The 26032-nt window shown below is 42.0% G+C and overlaps 1 protein-coding gene across 12 annotated transcripts in view; it reads left to right on the forward strand.

The window, feature by feature from the left end:
• The first annotated feature begins 694 nt into the window (after window positions 1–694).
• Window positions 695–26032, forward strand: part of LOC102931004 (ankyrin repeat and KH domain-containing protein 1) — a 205053-nt gene continuing 179715 nt past the window's right edge. For 7 of the 12 annotated variants that reach the window (XM_037907203.2, XM_037907206.2, XM_043521542.1 and 4 more), the window contains exon 1: window positions 695–1081. In XM_037907203.2, coding sequence (XP_037763131.1) covers window positions 806–1081 — 276 coding nt within the window. In that variant the 5' untranslated portion in view covers window positions 695–805. The remainder of the gene's footprint in view (window positions 1082–26032) is intronic. The other 5 variants (XM_037907204.2, XM_037907207.2, XM_037907208.2 and 2 more) reach the window with 1 other exon arrangement.

The raw sequence follows: 26032 nt of genomic DNA on the forward strand, positions 1-26032 counted from the left end.
AGACACATCTGGGACAAGAAGTGAGCATCGTGGTGGGCGGGATCCGCAGAGCTGGGGAGGTGCCCACGCGGGTGTCAGCAGCGGCCGCCGTTGGCCTCAGCGTGGAGGCGGTGAAGGAAAGCAGACGGAATTGCAGACTAAGTGATTGACACCGTACTCATCCAGTTATATCTCCGCAGCAGGTTAGGCTGGGACAGGCGGCTGGGAAGGGAGGGTACGGCCTTTATCATTGACAGACACGGCTATCTTCCAATCATAGTAGGGGCGGAACCTGGTCTCACTGAGTGAGACCTTCAGAAGGAGTCAAAGGGAAGTATGTGACGGATTGGGAGAGAAGCCAATCATCCGGCGCCAAGCGCTGTGCGGTATGACTGATGTACTATCTGAACAATCAGAGTCCGGAAATCTCGAATTAAAGTTGACCGACGGATATTTTATCCAATCAGTCTCCAGCTGTCCTGGGAGGGGCTTGACTGACATGCTGGCTGCCCAGTCAGATTTCCGCAAATTCAGGAAGAGCCCGAAAGAGAACGGGGCGGGGCGGCGAGAACAAACCGCCTCGGCGTGTGCTCTCAAGGCAGCATGATGGGAGCGCGTGACGAAGAGATGAGTGGCGGGAGTTTTGTCCAATAGAGCTGAGAGGCAGACCGAGCATGGCCAATGAGAGTGGCGGAAGCGGGCGGGCTAGGCGGTGCGGCGCTCCTAGTCCGATTAGGTTGTGAGAAGTTAGTGGCGCTGCTGCTGGTGCTGTGAGGGGACGGAGACGGCTGGGCTGTGAGAGCAGCGGCGGCCCCGGATCAGTGCGATGCTCACGGACGGCACCGCCGCCCCTGTCGGCGACGAGGAGATAGACTCGGTCACTCCCCGTGCCCCCCCCACCGCCGAGGCCCCCGCCGCGGCCGGGCCCGCCCCGCTGGGGCTGCGGGCCGTGCGCCTCTTCGGGGAGGCCGGGCCCGGCGGGCCAGGAGGCCCCGGAGCGCCCGACGCTGGAGAGGCCGCCCTCGACTTCAAGCTGGCGGCCGCCGTGCTGAGGAGTGGGGGTGGTGGCGGTTCCGGCAGCGATGAGGACGAAGTGTCCGAGGTGAGAGACCGATGGCCGGGCCCGGCCCGGCTTCTCCGCGCTCAGCCGCTTCCTGACCGGCCTAGGCCGGCTCCTACCGGCAGTGGCGACCTGGGGCCTGACCTTCTTTGCTCTGTAAAACGGGGCCCAAAACCTAACAGCGAGCCCGGGGGTCCCAGTGCTAGGCCTCCTGTGCACCCAGGAGCGGGGGCCTCCCAGCATCCAACTGCTCGCCTTGTTATGCGCCTTCAATCGTCGTGAGCGGGGGAGGGTCCCAGTACCAGTCCTGTGCCCGCGGAATGGGGGCGGGGTACCGCACCCAAACTCCTCCATTGTGTCCCTAGACTGTGGGGCTCAGCACCTCCACATTCTTCTCTCCATAGCCAGTCTGAGGGGCGGGAGGCGGGTCTCAGCAGCCTAGTCCCCCCCCGGCTGGGAGGAGGTGATTTGAGCACCTCATCTGCACCCAGTCTTGGGGAGATGGGGTCCCAGCACCCACTTTGGTTTGTTTAGACTGATGGTATGGGTGGGGGAGGGGTTTAGTATATTCCCTCTCTCATATAATGTAGGAGGGTGGTGGTGGCAGCTTCCAGTATCTGGCCACCCTGAACCTACTCTGTGGTCAGTCTTAAGAAGTTTCTGAAGTTCACAGCACCCACTTATTGCTACCCCAGAGTTGGGAAGAGGTGTGGGGGTTCCTATCACTTAGTCTTGTGATGAGAGGAGGGGTCTCCCCCCTCTTTCTAGAGAAGGATGGAGGGAATCGCAGTCTCTAATCTCCCAAACACATGTATAACTTGAAGGGGTGTGTGTGTGTGGTGGTGGGCTGTATACCCATCAACATCCTATTTGGGGTCCGTGGGGGTTCTAAACTCTCAGTGAACACTACTTCATCTGGTCTAGGGAGGGAAGACAAATCTAAAGTTTTCATCCACCATCACCACCCACTGGTGCTATGGTGGGGGAATGAGTTCAGTTTCTCGTGTCACCTAATTGAAGGGGAGAGTTTCAAGGTCTTACCCACTACTACTGCCTCCACCTAAGCAGATTGTTCCTAGTGTCTAAAGCTCTCCAACCTCTGCACATCTTTGCAAGAGGGAAAAGATACAATTAACATAATACTGATCCTCCCCCCCCCCCCCCCCCCCCCGAATTGGATGCCTGGAGTGGATTGATACTTGAATATCTCTACTTTACAATTTCACCTGAAGGGATGGAAGAAGGGGCCCAGCACTTATTCTGGTGTCTAGGCAGTCCGTTGTGCATGTGTCCACTCACCCCCAGACCTGGTGAATTCTGAACTGTTAGGTCTTGTCTGACTAAGAAAGTTGCACTAATTTAATAAAAATACATATTTTTAGTCCAATTGATTTAGTTAAACTTTTGTAAACCCCTGTGTGGGCACGCTACTTACAGCTTTCTGAATAAGCTGAATTGATATGTCAGTTTAAGCGTCCACACCAGGACTAAACTGTTTTTTAAATTCTAAATTAAATTGGTGGAACTTTTGTGTGTGAACATGGCCTCAATTTGAGGTTATGGTCCATAAATATCTATGTTCCTGTAAATATTCAAACTGAAATAACCCCCAACCCCACTGGAATATATTTGTAAAATACCTGAATCCCCTCCACCCGCTAGCTTAGGAAAAAATACCAATTGCTTCTCTGTTGGTATCTAGCATGTATCAAGCCTTCTATCTCTGTTCCTTCACATGTCAGTGTATCTCTGTTTTACAGCAGTGTTTACAAAACACAGGTCTAAGTGAGAACCACTCTGAGAATCTGTTCGCTAATTATGAAATCAAGAAAGATCTAAAACATACCTACAGAGATTCTGAAATAGTATATTTATTCTGATATTGATGCCATCATACTGGTAAAGATTCTGCTTTGGAAATTTATCCTCTTTGGGTATGTCTGTGAGGCAGATTAAGCGATGACGGTAACATGGGTAGGCATACCTGCACTAGCTTTAATCTGGTGTGGGTAACAATAGTGTGAAGATGTGGTGGTAGGGTTTTCAGTGTGGGCCAGCAACAAGAGTACATGGTTAGGGTCATTGGCAGGCTTGTACTGGGATGGGTAAGCCGTTCTGAAGTCCATGCCACTATGTATTGACTAATATTATCCCCACTAGCTAGATTAAAGCTAGCACGGGTATGCCTACCCATGCTACAATCATACCTTAATTTGTGATGTACCTTTAGTTACCTACTTCTCTATCTCAAGAGATGTGGATGTCTTATTGGTGTTTGTGAAGTACCATTGTGGAGATTCTCTGGTGAATGAGGCTATATAATGGCAAAGTACTATTTATAGTTGATGTCTGTAGATTCATTATAAACCATTGAGGGCAAAAAAAATTAGGAACTTTGTTCAAACACTTGCTCAAGGCTGGTTTAGCAAATAAACAAGAAAGCTCTTCTTGCAGAAAGACCTTTCTTGTTTAAAACATTTTAAAAGGTGCTGCCAAATAAATATTCAGAGGCTTCCAAAATACATGCGTAGATAAATTGGCTTAGTGTTTCTACCTGAGTTTGATCCTGAATGTGCTCATTACCTGTGCTCAGTATTTGGCAGAGATGACTGTATGAGGAAACATGACAGAGAAGGCTGAGTCTTGTGACTGATTCCCTGCTAGGTTGTTATGGAACAAGGTTGACACAATTCAGGAGGAGCTATCTTTTAGCCTCCTTCTCTGTGGGAGAATATTAGAGGCACCTGCTGCTATTGTCCTGTGTTCCAAAGAAGCAACTGTAAGCTCTTAGGATGGAAAACTGCAGCTCTTGAATTAGACAGCTTTGAAAACTTAGCAAGTGTCTGAACTGTGGTCTCAAGTCATGAGTCAGTGACTCGGGTGTATGCTTTGAGGTACTATCAATGCTTGGAATTAGGGAGCACTTGAAGGGAGACTTAAAAATAAATAAATAGTATGCTTCTGTTTATCCAAATGGCTTGGATGACATCCAAAAGTTCTGGATAAATGGAAGTGTTTTGTAAGTGACATAGGGTTATATGGGGAACACACTGGCTTCGGGTAACTAGGATTTTCAGATAGCTGGAATTATACTGTACATGAAATGAAGGTTTGCCATGTCCCCTTAATCTGGGCTTTTTCTGCGGTTGGCTTCTATAGTTCTAAAAAAAGAAACCTTGCTGAAATGACATCAATAACAAGTGTATGTACATATGGCAGTATTCTTAATATTTATAGATACTAAGGTCAGAAGGGACCATTATGATCATCTAGTCTGACCTCCTGCACAACGCAGGCCACAGAACTTCATCCACCCACTCCTGCGAAAAACCTCTCACCTATGTCTGAGCTATTGAAGTCCTCAAATCGTGGTTTAAAGACTTCAAGGAGCAGAGAATCCTCCAGCAAGTGACCTGTGCCCCATGCTACAGAGGAAGGCGAAAAATCTCCAGGGCCTCTTCCAATCTGCCCTGGTGGAAAATTCCTTCCCGACCCCAAATATGGCGATCAGCTAAACCCTGAGCATATGGGCAAGATTCATCAGCCAGATACTACAGAAAATGCTTTCCTGGGTAACTCAGATCCCACCCCATCTAACATCCCATCACAGGCCATTAGGCCTAATTTACCATGAATATTTAATTACCAAAACTATGTTATCCCATCATACCATCTCTTCCATAAACTTATCGAGTTTAATATTAAAGCCAGATAGATCTTTTGCCCCCACTGCTTCCCTTGGAAGGCTATTCCAAATCTTCACTCCTCTGATGCATTGATGTGATTTTTAATATGGTAAAATAACTGGACTAGGATTAGTCAATGGCAGGTGGAGAAAATAATGAAATAAAATCATCATGGAGGTGCAGAAAATAGAATACAACACAAGTGTAAAACAAATACAGGATTCAAAAATGAATAAAATTTCACAAAGGCAAGCTAAATAATGCTTATAGCACTTCTTATCTGAGGTTTCAAAGTTCATTAAAATGGAAATATTATCCCCACATTATAGATGAGGAAACTGAGGCACAGAGGGGATGTGATTTAGGCACAGAGGGGATGTGATTTGCCCTCAGTCAGTGGCAGAGATGGGAATAAAACCCAGACCTCCTGACTCCCAGTCCATTGCCCTATATCCTGCATTATTCTGCATCCTATAAGACACTTAATGGAAAAAAACAGCTGGGGTGGGGATCGGGAAACCTCTAAAGTAGAAACAGTAATTGGATATAACTTTTGAGCAATATCGTTCTCAGTTATTTTAAGGGCTTATTGTGTGGATGGAGGCAGAGGAGATGGGCATCAGATATAGAAAAAAACAAGGAAGGAGAATAATGAAAATGAATTAGTTTTGAGTCAGTAAAGGCCAAGAAACAGTACATATGGGGAAAGATTAGGAAACCTTGGGTATGTCTCCATTGCAGTTAGATGCTAATGGCTGGCCCATGCCAGCTGACATGCCCCTTATGAACACATTTGTCTGTTTGAGTTCAAAAGAACGGTTTAAAGGAACTGAATCTAGTGGTGCAGATGAACTATGAAGAGGCTAATAAGGTGAGAGGAGATTTGGGGAAACTGACACCTGTGATCACCAGTAAAAATACGTCTAGTGCAAATTGGTCAATAATTACGGATGATTCAAGCATGATCTATGGGAATCATATGAAGTAGAAAATCTTTTGCCTAGTACTTCTGAAAAAATTAAGAGGGAAGCTGTAATTCTCTTGTACTTACAGAAGGTATTGCCACCAAAGGCTGTTTAACTTTGGAATCACCACAGATTTCCCATGGGTTTGGTAACAATAACAAAGGTCAAAAGATTCACATTATTTTAAACTTGTCCTGGGTTTGTGGTTGCAAGCTGCTGTGGCCTATTTTAAATGAGTTAATCTAGTTCTGAGTGAGCTGCCATCCCTGTGAAGCTGGATTCTGTTGAGGCTCTGGCAGTAGGTGCTGATGGAGTGAATAGGCATGGATAATGAACTATCTTCTTGATACTAGCTGTGATCCCTATAGGTTAAGTAGGAGGTATGTTGGCAGGTGCATATATGTGTGTGAAATTTAGGCTACCTGTCCTTTGGCTATAGAAGATTACTGGGTCCAGGGCTATCAATATGTGAATCTCTTACCTTTTACCAATATTACATTAATTAAATTATTTAACTGAAGTCTGTCTTTTAAAAAGGGAAAACTGGGCTGCAGAAATAGAAGTACCAAATTGGAGTAAAGGACTATGATAGTTGAAGTATTTGCAATATTGTGTGCCTCACTGACCTATTGTAAAATGAAAAAGCAAGTCTGAGGTCATCCATAATGATAAAGGTACTCAAGGATCTTAGGGCTCAGAGTGGAGTCTGACTGCAATCATATACAAGTTTTGCAGGCCTCTTGTGTTCATAGTTATGTAGTCCTGATTCTTCAAAGGAAATTGGAGTTCACCCCTGCTGTAGAATGTCATTTAGTTCATTTGCATCCCTTTTTCAGAGTGGGCGGCCTGACAGCAGAATTGCCTTATGTATAAAATTTATCTATTGCATAAGCCTCTGGGTATGTTTACATGAAACACAATTAAAAATCAGACACAACCTACCTTTAGAGTCCCTATGGTAGGCACCCCGTATCCTCCTTAATACGTAAGGATTTCTTGCAAGATGGATAAAAATAAATGATTTTAAAAAATCAAATGGGAGTTTTGATCAGATTTTTTTTAAATTTAAATTGCGTTTTTATTTAGATACAAATTTCTTCTTAAATAAACGCTTTAAAATTAAATCTGAATTGACAACCCATGTTAAGGCCTAAAGCTAATATAATCTATTAAAATTTAAATAAAGCTTCATCAGTGAATCCTCTAAAACCTTTAATGAGCTAAAGGGTGCTGCTGTTTTAATTATATAATGCATCAGGGAGAAAACGTGTAATTTTTGAGGCCAACTCAAGCTTTGTAAGTGTAACAATGTCATGTAGTGCATTATCTATTTTCAGTCTTTATAACAGAGCAAATACTAATATTTACATTTTTGCAAATATGTAAGTACTTTGAAGAACGTGGGGACAGACTTCCAAAGGTATTTAGTCACCTACAGATACAAATAGATGTCTAGTGAGATTTTTTCAGAGGTGCCAAAGCAGATTATGTGCCTGCACACATTTGAAAATCCCAGTAAGCACTTCTCTGCATCTTGAAGCACCTAAAAAAAATACCTTTGTTTTTGGTCACCGGGGGACAGATTTTTCAATCTGTCAGCACATAGACTATAAATAACACTTCCTTTGTTTAATAAATCAGTTAATTTGAAATGCAAAACATATTTTGATAAAACATATATTGAGTATCCAGTATATTTAAGGTTGTTTATTAAAAACAGTTTTCAGATGTGGTTCTTAAACATTTTTAATTGATTCCAGTTAAATTTACACATGAGTAAAATTAACTAGTAAATAGAAAGTGGTGAATGACATTTCTTAACCTACAATAATTAAGAACATGAATAAATGTATGTTAGGCTATATAATTGTTTATATTATATTTACACACACACTTTTTGCTAATCAGGAAGATAAATATCAAATTTAGTATAAAAACTATATTTAGCTGCAAATCAACATGTGTAAATGCTATACCAACCAGTGAGAATAGGTACTCTCCTAAAGCAAAATTCAAAGTACAAGTCTAAAACATGATTAGAACTAATGATTTAAATTAATGTTTGTTGCTTGCTGATTCTAATTAGGATTAGAATCAGTGATTTAAATCACTCCACCCTGATTTCTTTTATCCAGTTTGCACTCAAGAAGATGCTTTGGACAAAAAATGAGTCTTGCATATGTTAAATGGCTGTAATTTTTCTCCTTGATTGACTTCAGAAGCTGATTATAACGTGTTCCTTATAGGGGAGCCTTTCTTCTGATCCCAAAAGAACCCCTCCTGGACCCATTTCCATTCCAAAATTTTCACCTGAAGCAAGTAAATGTAATTTTATGTATCTGTTATGAGGACTCCCTGGTAGTTCTCAGTGGTATCAGCTGAAGTCAAAAATACTGTGTCCTGAGGAGTAAGTTCTGATTGTCTTAATATGGACATCTATATTTTCAGAAGTGATAATATTGCTTCAAATATCACCAAAGTCCTCTTATCTCCTGTGATTTTTATCTTGTCTTACTAATGGAAGTACCCATTTGCGGAATGAGGAAAGTGTAACTTAATAAAAATTTAGGAATTAATGAGTTATACTAATCAGATTCCTCTCTAAATATGGGAAGTCTACAAAAATCATATTTATGTATTGTCTGATAACTGATGTATTTAAGAGTTAAGGACATCCTGTTTGAAATGTTTCCATTGACACAGTATGATTTTCAACTCCTGTGATAGTCTAAATTATAAGAACAGTTGGACACTCTTGGTAGATTATTCTTATTAATACACTTATTTGCAAACCAGCTTTTAAAACTACACTACCTCCGTGTAAGCTTGAAAGCTTGTCTCACTAACAGAAGTTGGTCCAATAAAAGATAATACCTCACCCACCTTGTCTAACTATCCCTAAGTTTGAGGTAAATGGGTGATATCAGGTGATGGAGGGGGTCACATTTCAAGCAAAAACCTGTTCCATCAGTAGATACAATCCCAGGGATGGGTTACTTTCTTTTAATGGTTTAAACCAGTCCATTTGTGGTCATGAAGGTAAAGGTTTTTTCTTTTCTTTTCTTTTCTTTTTTTTTTTTTTTAAACCTAATTTTGCAGGAACTGTGGGGTCTGAAATTTTGGGGATTAAAACAGAACAGGCTGTTTTCATTTCCTTTTTCCATCTATAACTCCTAATAATCAGTTTTAATATAAATTGGAGACTTAACATTTTTCCTAACTACTTGTTTGTATAAATTCTTTTTTTTTTCAATATTATATCTATCAAAATTTAGCTAGAAGAGTCCTGTTCCTGGATGTAGTATGTGTTAATACCATGCAATCATGTTGGGAAGAAACAAATTCATGTTGCGAATGGTCTCATTATTTTTGAGTAGCTCTGCGATAGCATGAGAACTTTTTCTTCTTCTTCTCTCCCCATTCCACTTTTGGCTGGTAGAAACTTTATAAACATTCATTCTTTCTCTGTAAGGCCGTTTCACAGTATCCCATAATTCTGACTAAGCAGGTCTGGTTGTGACTTGTTTCAGAGCCATCCAGTTCAGCTTTTGAGACAGGTGTTGATAGATGGTTAATTGTTGCAGTCTTTGCTGGTCAGAAGAGCCCAAAACTCTGATTCTCACTTGACTATGTAACACTTCTTCTAGGTCCATTTGCTGGCCCTACTCCAAAAATCCTTTTGTCTGTTTGAAAATAGAAGACACTTTACCCTAAATATTTGTTTAAATGCACAAAAATATGTAGACTATGTGCTTGTTACTTTGTTTTAATGTATGTTAGGGGCCCAGAGTTTCCACTAGGCCCATAAGTTACTCCTCCCCAATTGCTTCTAATAAAACACAACCCCTCAACAACTCACTTCTTAACTGCAGAAATCAAAACTCTCTGATGAAACCTTTTCTCCCCATCAATATCCTCCTTACCCAGAAACCTTAGTAAAATGATAAATGTTAATATACCTGGAAGGCTAACAAATCTGGCCTCTTTCAGACCAGAGAGAGAAGGAGATCAGCTTTTTGAGGTAAATGCATCACAAAGAGAGAGGTCTACAACTGGGCCCCAGTCTTAAATGAAGGTGATCCAGACCATACTACTAATTGCAAAAATGACAGTAGAGCACAGGGAGAGAGGCCATCCCTTAAGTAGATATTCAAGCTGTGCATGGTTTAAAAACAGCACATTATTTATTATTTGTATTTTAATCTTCATTGTTAACTTTTTGAAAGACACTCCCAGGTTTCTAACCTCTTTACCACCAGTTCTCAAGTTTCCAGTGGAGTAGAATTTAGCAAGGGGATTGTAGTGGAGTTGCTTTGTTCACTGGAATAGATTTTTGTTAGGCTAAACCTGAAGCGTTATCCTATATTTCATTTGCTGGCTCTGCAGTGGCAGAACTTGCGTGTAAACTTGTATGTGCTAGGTTTGAAAAGTTTTACTAAAAATGGCACAAGATTTGGAAAAGCTCAGCATGGTCTTCACCAGCTGTACCTTCTGTATAGTAGGTGACTTGAATGTGGAACACTCTCAACTTCTTTCAGGGGCTCTGCTTTTTCTTTCTTCTGCTGGCAGTTGAAGGGCATTGCAATTCCTTTTCCTACAGGAGATCCTGTGAGCTTTATCTTACGTGGGAGTGGTCATTTTTAAATATTGAGGCGCTCTGGTGTGCCTGAAGCATATAGGTGGGGTGGGGAACAGACTGATGAATTGCTAGATGGCGTGCTCATCTGTTCTGTTCGTACATTGTTAAGCACTCTTCTTTTTTGTATTCTCAAGTTTTCTAAAAGTTATCTAGAACTGACTGGACTCTTTTAAAACTGGCACAGTTACATAGAGATCACATTTTGGGGCCTAAACTGCTTGACATCTCACAAATAGGACCTTTCACATTGGGCCATGCTTGAAAAAGACCACTTATACAAATAATTTTTTACTCAACCTGAGCCCAGGTGGTGTTAGCTGATCAAAGCAGCCCCCTCAATGATTTTTTTTTCTAGACTGGGAAAAAGTGTACTTTGTTTTTAAAGTGAACCATTTTCCTAATATAAACGAGACCAATTTTGGGCAGAGTAGTAAATAAAGAAGACTGAATAAACTATGGGCTCTCAATCCACCAAACACTTGGTCTGTTTTCCCATGTTTTCCTCTTTTGAGTTTGACAAAGGTGATGTGAACATTCCTCCTGTAGTGAAGTAGAAAGGAGGTGAGTGACGGCTCCCTCAGCGCGCAAGCATACCCTATTAGGAAGGAGAATGGAATCTTTCACACCCAGGAATGGGGAGTTAGACCTTAACTTGTGCTTTTTGTGAAGATCCAACCTGAAATATGTACAGTAGATGGTTTTCTCTCCTAGGGTTGCTGGTTGTATAAGCAGCTTCCCCCAGTAGAGCATAAAAGACAAACCCAAGGAAGCCCATTAGTTTTAGACAATGTGGTTTTATGCTGTGTCTGGTAATTTGATATTTTTGTCTTTAATTTTTTTTTTTTAATTTCTTGGGTTGAAATACTTGAGCTAGATCTAGCCTTCCTCATCCCAGCCTGGCTAAGCAGTTTCTGTCTCCTCCTGGAGTTAAGTCATAATATTACATTTCTTATGTTGGTTATTTCCTTGAAAACAGTGATGTCAAACACAGGATTGTTTCCATGGAAATAGATAACATCAGAAATTGACTTCGGTGCAAGATCTGAGGGGTGGGAATAAATGAGTTGTGGGGAAACCTTTTGAAGCAGTTATTAAATAATGAAAAATGGATCACCTGATTAGTAAACTGATTAGTGTATGCTGAAATATACTTGAACACATATAATGCTTAACAAATATAACTGTTTGCCTTGGACACTAAGGCCTTGTCATCTGTCTGTTTAAGGCCTTCCTTAGGTACAAGACTAGTTTGTTCTCTCCTTGATGTGTATACTTAACTCCCACTAGGTTTCATGTATTATGAATATGCTTTGAGAATAGAGCAGATGGCAGTCAGAACCAACTCTGTAGATATGGTGAGTCCCTTGCTGGTAACTGCCAAGAATCACTTGAAACTAAAACTTCCTCAATCTACCTGTCTGCTAATCAGTCCTGTCTGCAGTCTTGTTTTTAGTTTATACCTCTTGAAGCAGTGACTGAAATATCTACCAATTTTGTAGCTTTCTTATAGGCAATTCAAAGGAGTTTCTGCACTTGTTCTGTTTTTCTGCTACCCTTATTTAACCACAACAAAACTACAAGATTACAGGCACACCTTTTTGTTTTTAATTTGTTGCCTTTCAAGAATGTTAATTTAATTTCTTGTTTGTGGTTGAACTTCCACAAATCACATGTTCTGCTCCAATAATGGTTTCATCCTTAGCCCTGCCCTGGTAGTTTCCAGTATTCATGAAACTGTTCAGAGGTATTGTTTCATTTTAAATATGTATTTTGGTATAGGAAAGTTCTAAGTGAGAGAAATAGTTGAGAGAAATCTGCTGATGTGTTTTATATGGACCAACTGTCCAACTTTTTTTTAACAATGTCTGCCCATAAAAGTTATTTGACATTGATTTGTTAATACTAACCTAAGAAAATTCAAAGCCTAGGACTCTGGATGTCTGACTTTTATCATGAAGGAATGTTCCCATACTGCATTTCTGTCTTGATGTATCACTTAAGTATGTATTTTCATATGCAAACATTGGCCTGAATTTTGAGAAGTGACTGGTGATTTTGGGTGTCCAGCATGAGATGCTTTGAGGTATTGCAGGTTGGGCACTCATAATTGGTGATCACTTCTGAAAATATAAGGCAGAGTGTTTTGTAAATAGCTTGTGTTACTAAAAGTCATTTTAAGAAAATATATAAGTGTTAAGTAATGTTAGTTATGGATACCTATACTTGAATTTCAGACTTCAGAGCACAGCACATGTCTGCTTTGCATTTGGGAAAGAGTCTTTCTTATGTGCCCGGTGACACAGTATAAATCTAGTATTTTCTATGATCTACAAAATGAATTTGCAATAGACTGCATTTTGAAGTAAACATATTACAGCCCGGTTCCTACAGTCATGTGTTTTCACTTCCTGATGACAGCTTAATGTCATGGAATGCTGGTCTCTTAAGGGGAGAAAAATCTCTCAAAGTATGCAGTTTTGCTTTTTTGTCTGTTGGGGCAAGGTTAAGACTGTGATGTTTGTGGTGGTGTTTTTTGTACAAGTGCAACCTTATCTTTGAATTTTCTGAGGTGGTAAAATGTTTAATATTGAGGTAATTTGCACTCAATGGTATGTCTCCAACCTCAGATTCATCTGGGTATTCTCCTTATGCTTGCTGACTGCTTAAGATATTCAGCAGTAGACGTTCACTCTGGCTCCTGAGATCTGACAGAGAATAGCTCCTTTCATGCACAACTTAAGAGGTGTGCAGCAGGGAGCATCTCTTCCTGGGCACCTTATATGCTCAACAAATGAGTAGAGGGGGTAAGGGATGGGAAGCTAACCAGCTCCCTCTACCAAAACCAACCTCTGGAGTGTCTGTCCTCAACAAACTACAGTTGGATTCAGAGTAACAGCCGTGTTAGTCTGTATTCGCAAAAAGAAAAGGAGTACTTGTGGCACCTTAGAGACTAACCAATTTATTTGAGCATAAGCTTTCGTGAGCTACAGCTCACTTCATCGGATGCATGAGCTGTAGCTCATGAAAGCTTATGCTCAGATAAATTGGTTAGTCTCTAAGGTGCCACAAGTACTCCTTTTCTTTTTACAGTTGGATTGTTGGCGTTCCAGCAATTCCTCCAGTCTTACTGGGGGGCTGATAAGCTCCCAGTAAGCATAAATAAGGTTAACTGGGGCTTCTGGTGCATCCTACTCCCCAAGACTTTCAGCGGGAGTGTTTGTGTGTGTGTGTGTGTAAAGCAGTGGCTCTAATGAGCCTCTTCAGAAGTACAGTGATTTGGAAAAATCTGTTGCTTTCTTGTGACACCTCATACTCTTCTGGAACTGTAGGTGGCCCCCAAGGTCTATGCTCTCCCCATGTATCCGTGCTTGTACGCACCTCTTGTGGTCATAAGATGAGAGAGGTGGGGCAAAGCAGAGCAGGGAATTATTGTCCCATCTCCATGCTAAGGCTGTGTCTACACTAGCACTTTTGTCAGTAAAACTTTTGTTGGCTAGGGGTGTGGAAAAACCCACCACCACTAACTGATGTAAGTTACACTGACAGAAGCGCTGGTGTGGATAGCACTATTTTGGCGGGAGATGCTATCCTGCTGACATAGCTACCGCCACTCTGGGGATGGTTTCATTATGCCGATGGGAGAGCAGCTACACGGGAGACCTTATAGCGGTGCATCTGCAGTGGTACAGCTGTTCCGCTGTAAGGTCTCTAGTGTAGACATAGCCTAAATAGATAAACCCAGTAAACCTGATTAAATTATGATCTGACAAACTATTAAATTATTCTGTGATTACCATCTTTTTAAAATTACAAATAGGTTTATTTTTAAAATTTACAAACAGTAAATAAAATTTTTGGTGGAAGACTTTTTTTTTTTTTTTTTGGCATTGACAAACCTTCCTAGTAGTGATTGGTTTGCATAGAATCAAAAAAATGAAGGGCTGCAAGGGACCATAATAAGTCAAGTCCAGCCCCCTGCTCTGAGGAAGGACAAGGTAAAGGTAGACCATCCTGACAGGTTTTTGTCCAACCTCTTCTTAAAAGCCTCCAGTGATAGGGATTCTATAACCTCTCTTGGAAGCCTATTCTAGAACTTAACTATCTTTTATAGTGAGGAGGTTTTTCCTAATATCTAGCCTAAATCTTCCTTGCTGCAGATTAAGCTGATTACAGCTTGTCCTGCTTCCAGTTAATCACTGTCCTCTTTATAACAACCCTTAACATATTTGAAGACTGTTATCAGGCTCCCTCTCAGTTTTCTTCTCTTGACTAAACGTGCCCAGTTTTTTAACCTGTCGTCATAGATCAGGTTTTCTAAACTTTTTTTCATTTTTGTTGCTCTCCTCTGGACGGTCTCCAGCTTGTCCACATCTTTCCTAAAATGTGGAACCCAGAGTTTGATGCAGAACTCCAGGTGAGGCCTCATCAGTGCTGAGCAGAGCAGGACAGTTACCTCCCATGTCAAATATAACACTCTTGTTAGTACATCCAGGAATGGTATTAGTCTTTTTCACAACTGCATCACATTGACTCCTATTCAGTTTGTGATTCACTGTAACCCCCAGATCCTTTTCAGTGGTACCACCACCAAGCCAGTTATTCCCCATTTTGTAGTTGTGCATTTGATTTTCCTTCCTAAGTGAAGTTCTCTGCAGTTTTTTATTGAATTTCATCTTGTTGATTTCAAACCAATTCTCCAATTTGTCAAGGTCATTATAAGTTCAAAGCCTGTCCTGCAAAAGTGCTTGCAACCCCTCCCAGTTTGATGTCATCCAGGGATTTTTATAAGCATGCTCCCCACTTTATTATCCAAGTAATTAATGAAAATATTGAATAGAACTGGACCCAAGACTGAGCCGTGCAGGACCCTACTAGATAAATCCTCCCAGTTTGACAGCAAGCCATTAATAACTACTGTTTGAGTGTCTTTCAGCCAGTTGTGCACCTACTTTACAATAATTACATCTAGACCACATTTCCATAGTTTGCTTATGAAAATGTCATGTGGTACTGTCAAAATAAAGATATGTTATAACTACTGCTTTCCCCCATCCACAAGGCCAGTAACTCTGTCAAAGAAGGAAATTAAGTTGGTTAGGCATGATTTGTTCTTGACAAATCCTTGCTGGCTATTCCTTATAACCCTTTTATCCACTTGTTACTTACAAATTGATTGCTTAATAATTTTTTCCAGTACCTTTCCAGGTATTTAATTTATGTTGGCTGGTCTGTTGTTTCCTGGGTCCTCTTCGTTACCCTTTTAAAGATAGGTACTATGTTTGCCCTTCACTAGTCCTCTGGGACCTCACCTGTGTCCATGATTTCTTGAAAATAGTTGCTTCAAAGATTAGAGATTGCTTCAGCTAGGTCCTTAAGTACCCTAGGATGAGTTTCATCAGGCCCTGTCAACCTGAATACATCTGACTTATCTACATATTCTTTAACCTGTGTTCCCTATTTTGGCTTACATTCCTTCCCCCTTGTTTAATATTAATTGTGTTAAATATCTGGTCACCATTAACCTCTTAAGTGATGGTGGAAGCAAAATAGAGGTTAAACACCTCAGCCTTCTTGATGTCATCAGTTATTAGCTCTCTTTCCCCACTAAGTAGAAGATCTACACATTCCTTCATCTTTCTCTTGCTCCTAATGCATTTAAAGAACCTGCATTTAGTGTCCCTTACTAGGTGTAACTCATTTTGGGCTTTAGCCTTTCTGATTTTGTCCCCACATGCTTGTGCTATTCTCTTGTACTCCTCCTTAGCAATTTGTCCATGTATCCACTTCTTTAGGATTCCTTTTCAATTTTTCAGGTCATTATGGCTCCATTAGGAGTTCTGTATTGGCCTCTTACTATTCTTATCTTTCCATCAAATTGGGATAGTTTGTAGTTATGCCTTTAATATTGCCCCTGTGAGAAACTACCAGCTCCCCTGGACTACTTTAGCCCTTAATTTTCTGCTCTTTGTACCTTACTTACCAGTCCTGAGTTTGTTAAAGCTTTGTCTTGTCTTGCTCTCACTCTTTCCTTTCCGTAGAATCATGAAATCATCATTTCATGATGATTTTCACCCAATATGCCTTCCAGATTCACTACCAGTTCCTCTATGTTGGTCAGAATCGAGTCTAAAATGGCTGTCCTTCCTCCACTTTCTGAACCAAAAAGTTGTCCCCAATACATTTCAAGAACTTACTGGAAATCTTGTTTCACCATATTACTTTACCACAACAGCTCTCTGGCTAGTTAAAGTCCCCCTTTACTACCAGGTCTTGTATTAGATATTTATTTGTTCTAGAATGCCTTCTTCCTGTTTTGGTGGTTCATAGTAGACCCCTACCATGATGTCACCCCTATTTTTCCCCCCCTTCTCTTTACACAGAGACTTTCAACTGTTCTGCCCCTCACTTCCTTCTTACCTCAGAACAAGTGTATATATTCTTGATGTATAATGCAACACCCCCTTTTTTCCTGCCTTCCTGAACAAGCCACCCTTCTATACCAATATTCCAGTCATTACTTATCCTACCAAGTCTCTGTGATGCCAGTTAAATTATAAATTATTTTACGTACTAATATTTCCAGTTCTTCCTGTATATTCTCCATTTTGAGGTCCGTCTCAGGGCTAGAAACTTATAAAAAGAAAATTAGATCCTCAATAATGTGAAGTCCTGATTTGTTAGAGCTGGTATACCATTCTGACATTAATACTTAAACATAATTTTAAAATTGTTCAGGCATTTAATCACATTTTGGTCTTGAACACTACATCTTAACTAGATTAATTCAGTAAATGAATTTCTCAGTTGTCTTTTGCTACAGAGTGACAAAATTAAGACTCTGAGCCTCTGTATTTAGGGGACCATAACTCATGAACCCCTTGTGCAGTTCACTTCCACAGTCACGGCAGCCACTCCATAACTACCCACTTTCATTTAGCAATCCTGTCTAGAGCAGAAATATTAGTGATGGTAACTCTTATTGATAGCAACACTGTTTTAAAAATAGTGGTTTAAAAAGAAACTTAGTAACTTCAGTTTTACTTGCAGGTTAGCCAAGATTGAGAATAATCTTGTGGTGCTGACTAGGAGACCTCAGTCATTGACCAGGACCCCATTGTGCTTGGTGCTGTACAAACACACTATTAAAATGGTCCCTGCCACTAAAAGTTGAGGTTTTTTTGGGTTGCATCTAGAAGACACTCACCTAAAGAAATGGTAATACTGCAGCTTTCACTTTCCAACACAAGTACACATTTGTTCTCTTTTGCTTTTGTCACTTCTGAATTCCTTTTTGTATAAAAATCATCTTATTTAGCAAAACAAAGTGCTGATTCTAGGGATCAGTTTTCTCTCTCCCTTGTCTATATCTTAATCTAATCTAACCAAAGTTTGCCGGTACAGCTAAGAGTGCATTTGCTGGTATAGTTTAGACCAGTGGTTCTCAAACTTTTGTACTGGTGGCCCTTTCACGTAGCAAGCCTCTGTGTGCAACCCCCTGCTTATAAATTAAAAACACTTTTTTTTTTTACATATTTAACACCATTATAAATGTTGGCAGCAAAGCGGGGCTTGGGGTGGAGCCCGGCAGCTCGCAACCTCCCATGTAATAACCTCGTGACCCCCTGAGCGGTCCCAACCCCCAGTTTGAGAACCGCTGGTTTAGACTGCTTCCCTGAGCAAAATAAGCTATGTTGGTAAAAGCACTCTTTTGCCAGTATAACTGCATCTAATTAGGGCTTTTGCTGGTATAGAAATGGGGTGGGTGGGTGTGTGTGTGTGTGTGAAATCTGCCCTGCCCTGCCCTGCCCTGCCCTGCCCCCAACCAACATAAATATACCAGCAAAAGTTTAGTGTAGACCTGGCTTTAGTCTGATTTTGTTTCTGTCCCTTAGCTTATTGCTAAGGCTATGTTTTAGTTCTGGGTATTTTTAGTAAAAGTCACGGACAGGTCAGGGGCAGTAAACACAAAATCACGGCCCGTGACCCGGCCATGACTTTTACTAAAAAATACCTGTGACTAAAACTTGGCGGGGGCTGCTCAGAGGCCCCGCGGGTGCTGGAGGAGGGCGGCCTGGGTGCTGGGGTGTGCGAGTGGCGGTGTGCAGCCCGGGACACCTGAAGGTGCTGGGTTGGCGCGGGTGGCGGGGCCAGTAGGCTTCCTACCTGGCTCCGCGCCTCTCCCCCCATCCCCCAGCAGCAACAGAGTTTGGGTGTGGGAGGGGGCAAGGGGTTGGGGCATGGGATGGGGTGAGACAGGCTCTGGGCAGTGCTTACCTGAGGTGCTAGCAGCTTAGTGAGGGGGATGTCACCGCTTCCGGGGAGCCTTGCAAGTAAGCGTTGCCCAGAGCCCGCCTCACCTTGTTCTCTTCCCCCTCCCGCACCCAAACTCTGCTGCCGCTGTGGGAGGTGGTGCGGTGGCCCAAGATTGCCCCAGCAGCAGCTGGTGCGACTGGCACAGGGGATGCCTGAGCTAGGCGCACAGACTGCTGCAGAAGTCACGGAGGTCACAGAAAGTCACGGATTCCGTGACCTCAGTGACAGACTTGTAGCCTAATTTATTGCCTTTCTTTTAAAGCAACTAGTGTTGCTCTTGCAAAGCTGTCTTGGAGGCATTTAAAACCTGTGATGTTGATTCAGTATCTCACACCCCTGTCCTGAAATAAACCCAGTCTTGCTATTGACCTATGAATATCTATATAGTTGTCAAATATTTGTGAACGCATCTGCTATAAAGAGATGAGCTCGTTTGTAATTGGATCTGTAAACCTCTCCGTGGCTGCTGCAGTCCTTTGGCAGTGCTTCAGCAAAGATCTGTGAGCTAGAACAATGCAGTTAAGCGTGCCAGTATTCAGTGTCCCTGCTCATGTCCAGTTGCTTGTTGTCCAGTAGTAGTAGCTTGCCACATCCTTTGAATTCTTGGTTCCTGGGAATTGCTGAACATTTACAATGGGTGTTGCAATTTTACTGAGCAGCTATGTCTTAAATCAACACTTTCACATACATATCTAATCAGCTACCAAATAGGATGCCTATTAGCTGCCCCAAGCAGCTCACAAAGTAGTCCAAAAATAGCTCAGTGACTGGTTGCTCTGTCATTTCACTACAGTTCTGATTGGGTTAAATCAAAGAGCCCAAATTCTACAAGTGTCATATTAGTAACTTTTCAGGGTCTTTAGGGCTGAACCTAGCTTGCACAAACTTAATTTTTATTTAAAAAGTTACAGAAGCACATATGCTTAATATTTAAATTAACAGATATTTCTAGTTTGAGTTAATATAATCCTGCTAATACAGTTTTTCTTCCTGACAGTTGTAGGGGTAGAGAATCTTTGTTCACTCTAATAGCTGTGTCCCCAATGTCAGAGAAACAATGTCAGTTAGCCAATTTTCAGTCTCTTTTGGATGGTGAAATCTTGTCTTAAAACGAAAAACGGTCCTGGCAACCCTGGCTTAGCCACTTCTGTAATTTGTTTGTATTCTTAGTATTTTCATACTTAAGGCTATGCTTGTGTGGGGGTGGGGGGGTATTCAGTGCTGCCACAAGAGAAGCAAATTTGTAAATGCATATTTAAGAAATTATTTTGAATGATGGATTGTAGCTTCAGCTACATTATGTAACTTTTTTTACATTATGGCAGCAACTTCTTTGTTCAGCCCTCTTTAATATAGATACACTTTTTAAAAAAACTTGTTAAATAGGCAGTGAATTGTTAAATTTCAAGCTAATACAGTGATCTGGGAAGTTGCCTTTGTCATCTTAAATTGTGTGACAAGCAGCTCCCATGTTGCACTATGATACAGAACTAGTGGGCAGCACATTTTTAAAGTGATATCGTTTTGAAACTTTAAATGTAACTATCTTCTGATAGGTTTTACAAGTAAGTTGAATCTAAAGGCAAGCTCAAAGGAGATGGGGTACGAAAGGATTTTGTGTAAGAAGAGAAATTGCAGCAATACTAAATCTCTTCTTTTTGTCTAAAACTTCCTGTCTCTTATCTGGTTCATGGTTGGAAATTGTAGTTAGTAGTCTGTCTGACTGTGTAGCTTTTTGTCTTGCAAGAAAGTTCAAATTTAGACTTATGTGACTATAACTTCAGTGAAGAATTTTAACTGAAGGAAATGATTTTGATTCAGAACAGGTCCACACCACTAAAATGTGCTTTCTATGTGGAGAGGTAAAACCGTGAACTTTAAACTATTAGATTAGCAAAGAACAAGTATTGTGCCATTGACCAAAGCAGGGAGGGGTGCTGTTGCTGGCCCTTGTCTTTGCAAATAAGAATGAGGCTTAGTCTACGCTACAGCTAGGTCTACATAAAACAGCTTACATTGACCTAATTATGTCAGTTTCTACACTACAATACTGATGCTGCCAAAGTAAGTGGCCTGCTACACTGACATAATAACTCCACCTCCGTGAGAGGTGTAGTGCCTTTGGCAATGTAATTAGGGTGATGGACGCTGTTACTTACACAGTAAGTTGTTGGATGGAGCCCTCCCTCGCCCCCAGTCCTGGTGCTGACAGCCCGAGCAGTCAGCGGGGTGTGGGCTCACAAGCTGTGAGCTGCCTGCCACCGCCCCCTGTTGCCCCCTCTTGGACTGCCCTCCTCCTCATCCCTCACCGGGAGCCCCCTCCCCGGGGCTGATAGCCTCAACTGTGAGCCTGTGGGGGGGCTTAATTCACAGAAGGGAGCCTACCAGCAGTGAAGTTTACATTCTTGTCAGTTTAATACCTGCTATTATTTCACATTTCCCCTCCAACTCCTGGCTGAGAGTGCCTAGGGCAGAGATGGAAGGGGGTTCCGTCTGTGAGACTCCAACAGGCTGACAGCTAGAGTCTGATCTGAAATGTGAAATAGCAGCCATGAAACTGACAAGAATGTCAGTTTCACTGCTGGTAGGCTCCATACTGTGAAATTAAGCCCCATGAGGGCTCACAGCTCTTGCTGTTGGGGTGGGGGGCTCACAGCTGTGATCTTGTGCACATGAGACAGCTGAGGGTGGGCCAGCTGAGAGCCCTGAGGCTGTCACCTCCAGAGCTGCCAGGTTTGTTACCAGATGTGCCTATTACTTTGGGGTATGCTAATTTATTAGGGTTACCTTTCGGGGGGCGGGTACTGTAATTCTGTTAATGTACTGCTTATGTCACTTGTGTGTTCATATGGAGCTCTACTCCTTCCTTCTGCAAGTCCCCTCCCAGTGGAGCTATCTTGCAGTACCTGGGTTCCTCCAGCCTTAGGACTAGATGAACATGTGGACACACGCACTAACAGAGCAAGTCTGAGCGGACTGCTCTGCACTCTCTGCTCTGCACATATAAGGGGATCAGCACTCTCAAGCTGATCCCCTTATATGTCCCTGTACTCAATGGGCTGGGTTAAGCAGCACTTTCAGCTCCCTCCCCCCCCTCCGTATGCCACACAGGTTTAACACGTCCCTATCCCTCTTTCACGTCAAATTGTACTGGTAGTAACCCACTTGATGAGCAAACACCACAATATTTTTGGGCGCTACAGGGATCTTTAGCTTAGGTAAAAAGTGTTGCTGCAGAGTAAATGGGGGAAGCTAAAAACACAAGAGTAAAGTTCAGAGAGAGAGAGAGAAGCAACCAGCTTAACCATAAAAGTTAGTTATTGAATAATAGTGATAACTACACAAGGAGAGCCTAAACCAACATAAGTTACATTATTAAAGGTTAATACCCAAGGTAGAAAAGAAAACAGAGAGAGAGTGAAAGAGGGGGATCTCACCACTTCCATGAAGCTTGAACTGGTCGGGGTTCCCAGGTGATGGTTGTAGCTCAGGGTCCTGAGTTCTGGAGGCAGACAGACCCCCCAGCATGATCAGTCAGGAGATGGCATCCCAGTGAAACTGATGCAGGGTTTGGATCCATGTATCAGAACACTGACTGGAGGGTGAATAGGGATTTTTGTAGAGAAAATACAATGGTTCAATGGGGAACACTAGATTTGTTTATATGTAAACTGATGACGTAAGGGTTTTCTTTAGGCTAGATAATAGGAGTTGATCACTCTTGGTTATGGGTGGTGGCTTCTTCCAGGGAGTTCACAATTCAACTAGGCTGCTTCAGAATTTTGGATATCAATCAAGGCTTTATTACTAGAATTGGTCTGATGACTGCTGAGCTGGGTGTGTGCAAGCATAGGTTCATTAATATCTGGAGCAGAGACTCCCATGATGCAGTGCTTCCCTGCTTTTCTGGTCCCAGAGTTCAGTGCAGTTCTCTGTTCTCCATTTTGTATGCTAATGGAGAAGTCTTAATCTTGTCACCCTTGTCAGGAGGAGTCTAGGTGTGTCTCCCAACGCCCTTCACTGCTCTCTGCAGGTCTTTTCTCTGATCGGTTTTGGTTCAAGCAGAGATTGGTGGTGGTGGTGTGTCTTTCATGAGTCAGACAGGCTAGATACTGCGCCTTGATTCTCCAAAAACAGAGGCTGACTGGTATCAGGCTCCAGCTGTCAGTGTCCCACAATGTCCCACTTCAGTTCGTTGAAGCGCTCCTGGTGAGGACATGCACCATCAACAGAAAGAGCAAGCATGGGCATGAACCACTGCTTTAATTATTTTGGTGTCTGTACGTCGACTTAATTTTGTAGTATAGAAAAACCCTGAGTTTGGTCTGCTGGCAATAGTCAAGGAAGAAATTGTCCTTTGCCTCCGCGTCATGTATTATGAGAGGGCCAGAAATGAAGTCACACAAAACAAAATTTGAATGGAGCAGAATCCATGGAATAGATTGTAGTAATTTATAGTTAGGGAGGTCAATCTTTCTGTAAAGTTTGGGCAAACTTGCCAAAAAAAGTCATTTTCAAGACTTGCTGAGTATGCATGGCATTTTGCACAGGGTCACTTCAGTGATAGCTAAAACGTTCATCCTGTTTAGTATATCTTCAAAAGGAAGATCCGTTTGTCTGTAATGAAATTATGTGAGGATACAATATATAACTTCTTGGATATAATTGAAATAAGTTAAATATATTGTTTTTATTGTGCAGCCACTTGTTATACATGTAGGATGGCATTCTTCCTACAAGTTACTGGGATAATTGAACAAATTATGAATCTTAATTCAGGCCAAAGCTCTGATTGAGCTAAGTCACCTGTCCAAGGTATAATGGTTTTTATCATGAACAAAAATAATGAAATACACTCCTGTGTATTTCATAAGTGTGAAGAAGATTCCCTCAGGCTAACAGGGATCTGTTTACTCTAGTCTTTAAGTGAACATAACGTGGAATTGGAGTTGTGCAGCAGAAAAATCTTAGTGTAGGAATATATTTTGAGTCATAAATGGCTTGTCTACTTCATTCATGTTGATGTAGCTGCTAAGCTGTTATTCCTTAACCTCTCAACTCTCTTGCTCACAGTAGTATATTTCCTCAATATTAGTAGCATAACTGTATTAATCATAATATGCATATGGTCTGTATTTTTGCTAAACCAGAAGTGTCGCTTCTTAAAATTCTTGTGGTGACAAACTGCTCAGTCTTTTATTTGAACAGACACCAGCTGGCTGCCATCTACACTAAGAGTAGCGCACTATTCCACTTAAAAGTACTGTGCTAACATACAGCAAACATTGCTTTTCTGGAAAATGTATTTAGCAGAAGTTGTCAAGTCTAGTGATGTCAAACATTTTATCCATCCAATCTAATTATGGCCTGAATGGCACATCAAATTCTGTGGAATCTAAAGTTTAAAAAAAGAAATTCTAGCCCTTGTGACCTACAGTTAGTCTGTTTGTATGATTGTTACTGAGTCTGCAGACAGTCTGAACCAATGGTTTTGAATAATGAACTTCCCCGTCCTCCTTAATCTCACTAGGATGTTAACACAAATCCCCAAATTATGACACTTTAAATGTAAGCAGTAACTATCTAACTGCTGATCATTTTAGAAGGGTGGAATGGGGTAGTGGGAATTGGGAGAGTTAGAAGGAAGAGAAAAGAGAATGGGTAAAAGAGGGCCATGAGAGCGATGGTGTGTAAGGTGAGCATCTGTTCAACATCACTTAGTAGGAATATACCAATAGGGTAATGAGCAGATAATTAAGTTTTTACTATATAAAGGCAATATTTCATTGTAAAACTCTCCTTGACCTTAATGGAGAACCCTCAGATCTTATCTAGAGATCACCTGGAGCCGTGGTTCTCAACCTATTTACCATTGTGGGCTGCATATGCAGCTCCCTGTATATTATGTGGGCTGCATCCACTGTGTGTGTGTTATATATACATACACACACGGCTCTCAGGATGTCACATGGGCCACAGCTGTGTGCTCTTTGGGCTGCAAGTGGCCTGTGGGTTGAGAACCACTGATGCATAGAGTGATAGGATAGCAGTTTTCATCTTATCTAGTCCTCCACCTCTCCAGGGTAGCCCACAACAGGGATATAAAGCCTGATCTACACTTGTTATATAAGTATAGCTGTGTTTGTTAAGGGTGTAATATATCTGACACCCCTAACAAACAGAGCTGTGCAGGTATAAGCCCTAAGGAGGGTGCTATGTAGACCAGTATAGCTTATGTCATTTCAGAGCACAGTTACAACTACATCCACACTATGAGGATTTTGTCAGTTTTAGCTATACTGGTATAGCTATACCTGCAAAACTTAGGCCTTGTCTGCACTATGAAATTAGGTCGAATTTATAGAAGTCGGTTTTGTAGAAAGCGTTTTTATACAGTCGATTGTGTGTCCCCACACAAATGCTCTAAGTGCATGTAGTCGGCGGAGTGTGTCCATGGTACCAAGGCAACTGTTGACTTCCAGAGCGTTGCACTGTAGGTAGCTATCCCGCAGTCTCCGCTGCCTATTTGAATTCTGGGTAGAAATCCCAGTGCCTGATGGGGCTAAAACATTGTCGTGGTTGGTTCTGGGTACATATCGTCAGGCCCGCCTTCCCTCCCTCCCTCCTTCCATGAAAGCAAGGGCAGACAATCGTTTTGCACTTTTTTTCTTGAGTTACCTGTGCAGACGCCATGCCACGGCAAGCATGGAGCCCGCTCAGCTCACTGTCACCATACGTCTCCTGGGTGCTGGCAGACGCTGTACTGCATTGCTACACAGCAACAGTTTATTGCCTTTTGGCAGCAGACAATGCAGTATGACTGGTAGCCGTCGTCGACGTAGTCCAGGGTGCTCTTTAACCAAACTTGATGAGGTCAGGGCGCCTGGGCAAACATGGAAGTGACTCAGCCAGGTCATTTCCCTTTTAAGTTTAGTCTCATGGCGATCCAGTCCTACCGGCAGTGCACTGTCTTTTAATCTGCAGCCAGCAGAAGACAATGGCTAGCGATCATACTGCACCATCTTCTGCTGAGCACCCAGGTGATGACGATGGCTAGCGGTCGTACTGCACTGTCTGCTGCCAGCAAGATGTATAAAGATAGATGAAGTGGCTCAAAACAAGAAATAGACCAGATTTGTTTTGTATTCATTTTCTCCTCCCTCCCTTCATGAAATCAACGGCCTGCTAAACCCAGATTTGAGTTCTATCCTTGAGGTTTTGAGTTCTGCCCTTGAGGGGGCCATTCTGTTTCTCGCAAAGCCACCCTCTTTGTTGATTTTAATTCCCTGCAAGCCATGTTGTCAGTCACCCCTCCCTCCACCAGAGCAACGGCAAACAATCGTTTCGCGCCCTTTTCCCTGGATTGCCTGAGCAGGAGCAGGAGCCGTAG

This window comes from Chelonia mydas, chromosome 8 (genome assembly GCF_015237465.2).
Source record: "Chelonia mydas isolate rCheMyd1 chromosome 8, rCheMyd1.pri.v2, whole genome shotgun sequence".
Lineage (NCBI taxonomy): Eukaryota > Metazoa > Chordata > Testudines > Cheloniidae > Chelonia > Chelonia mydas.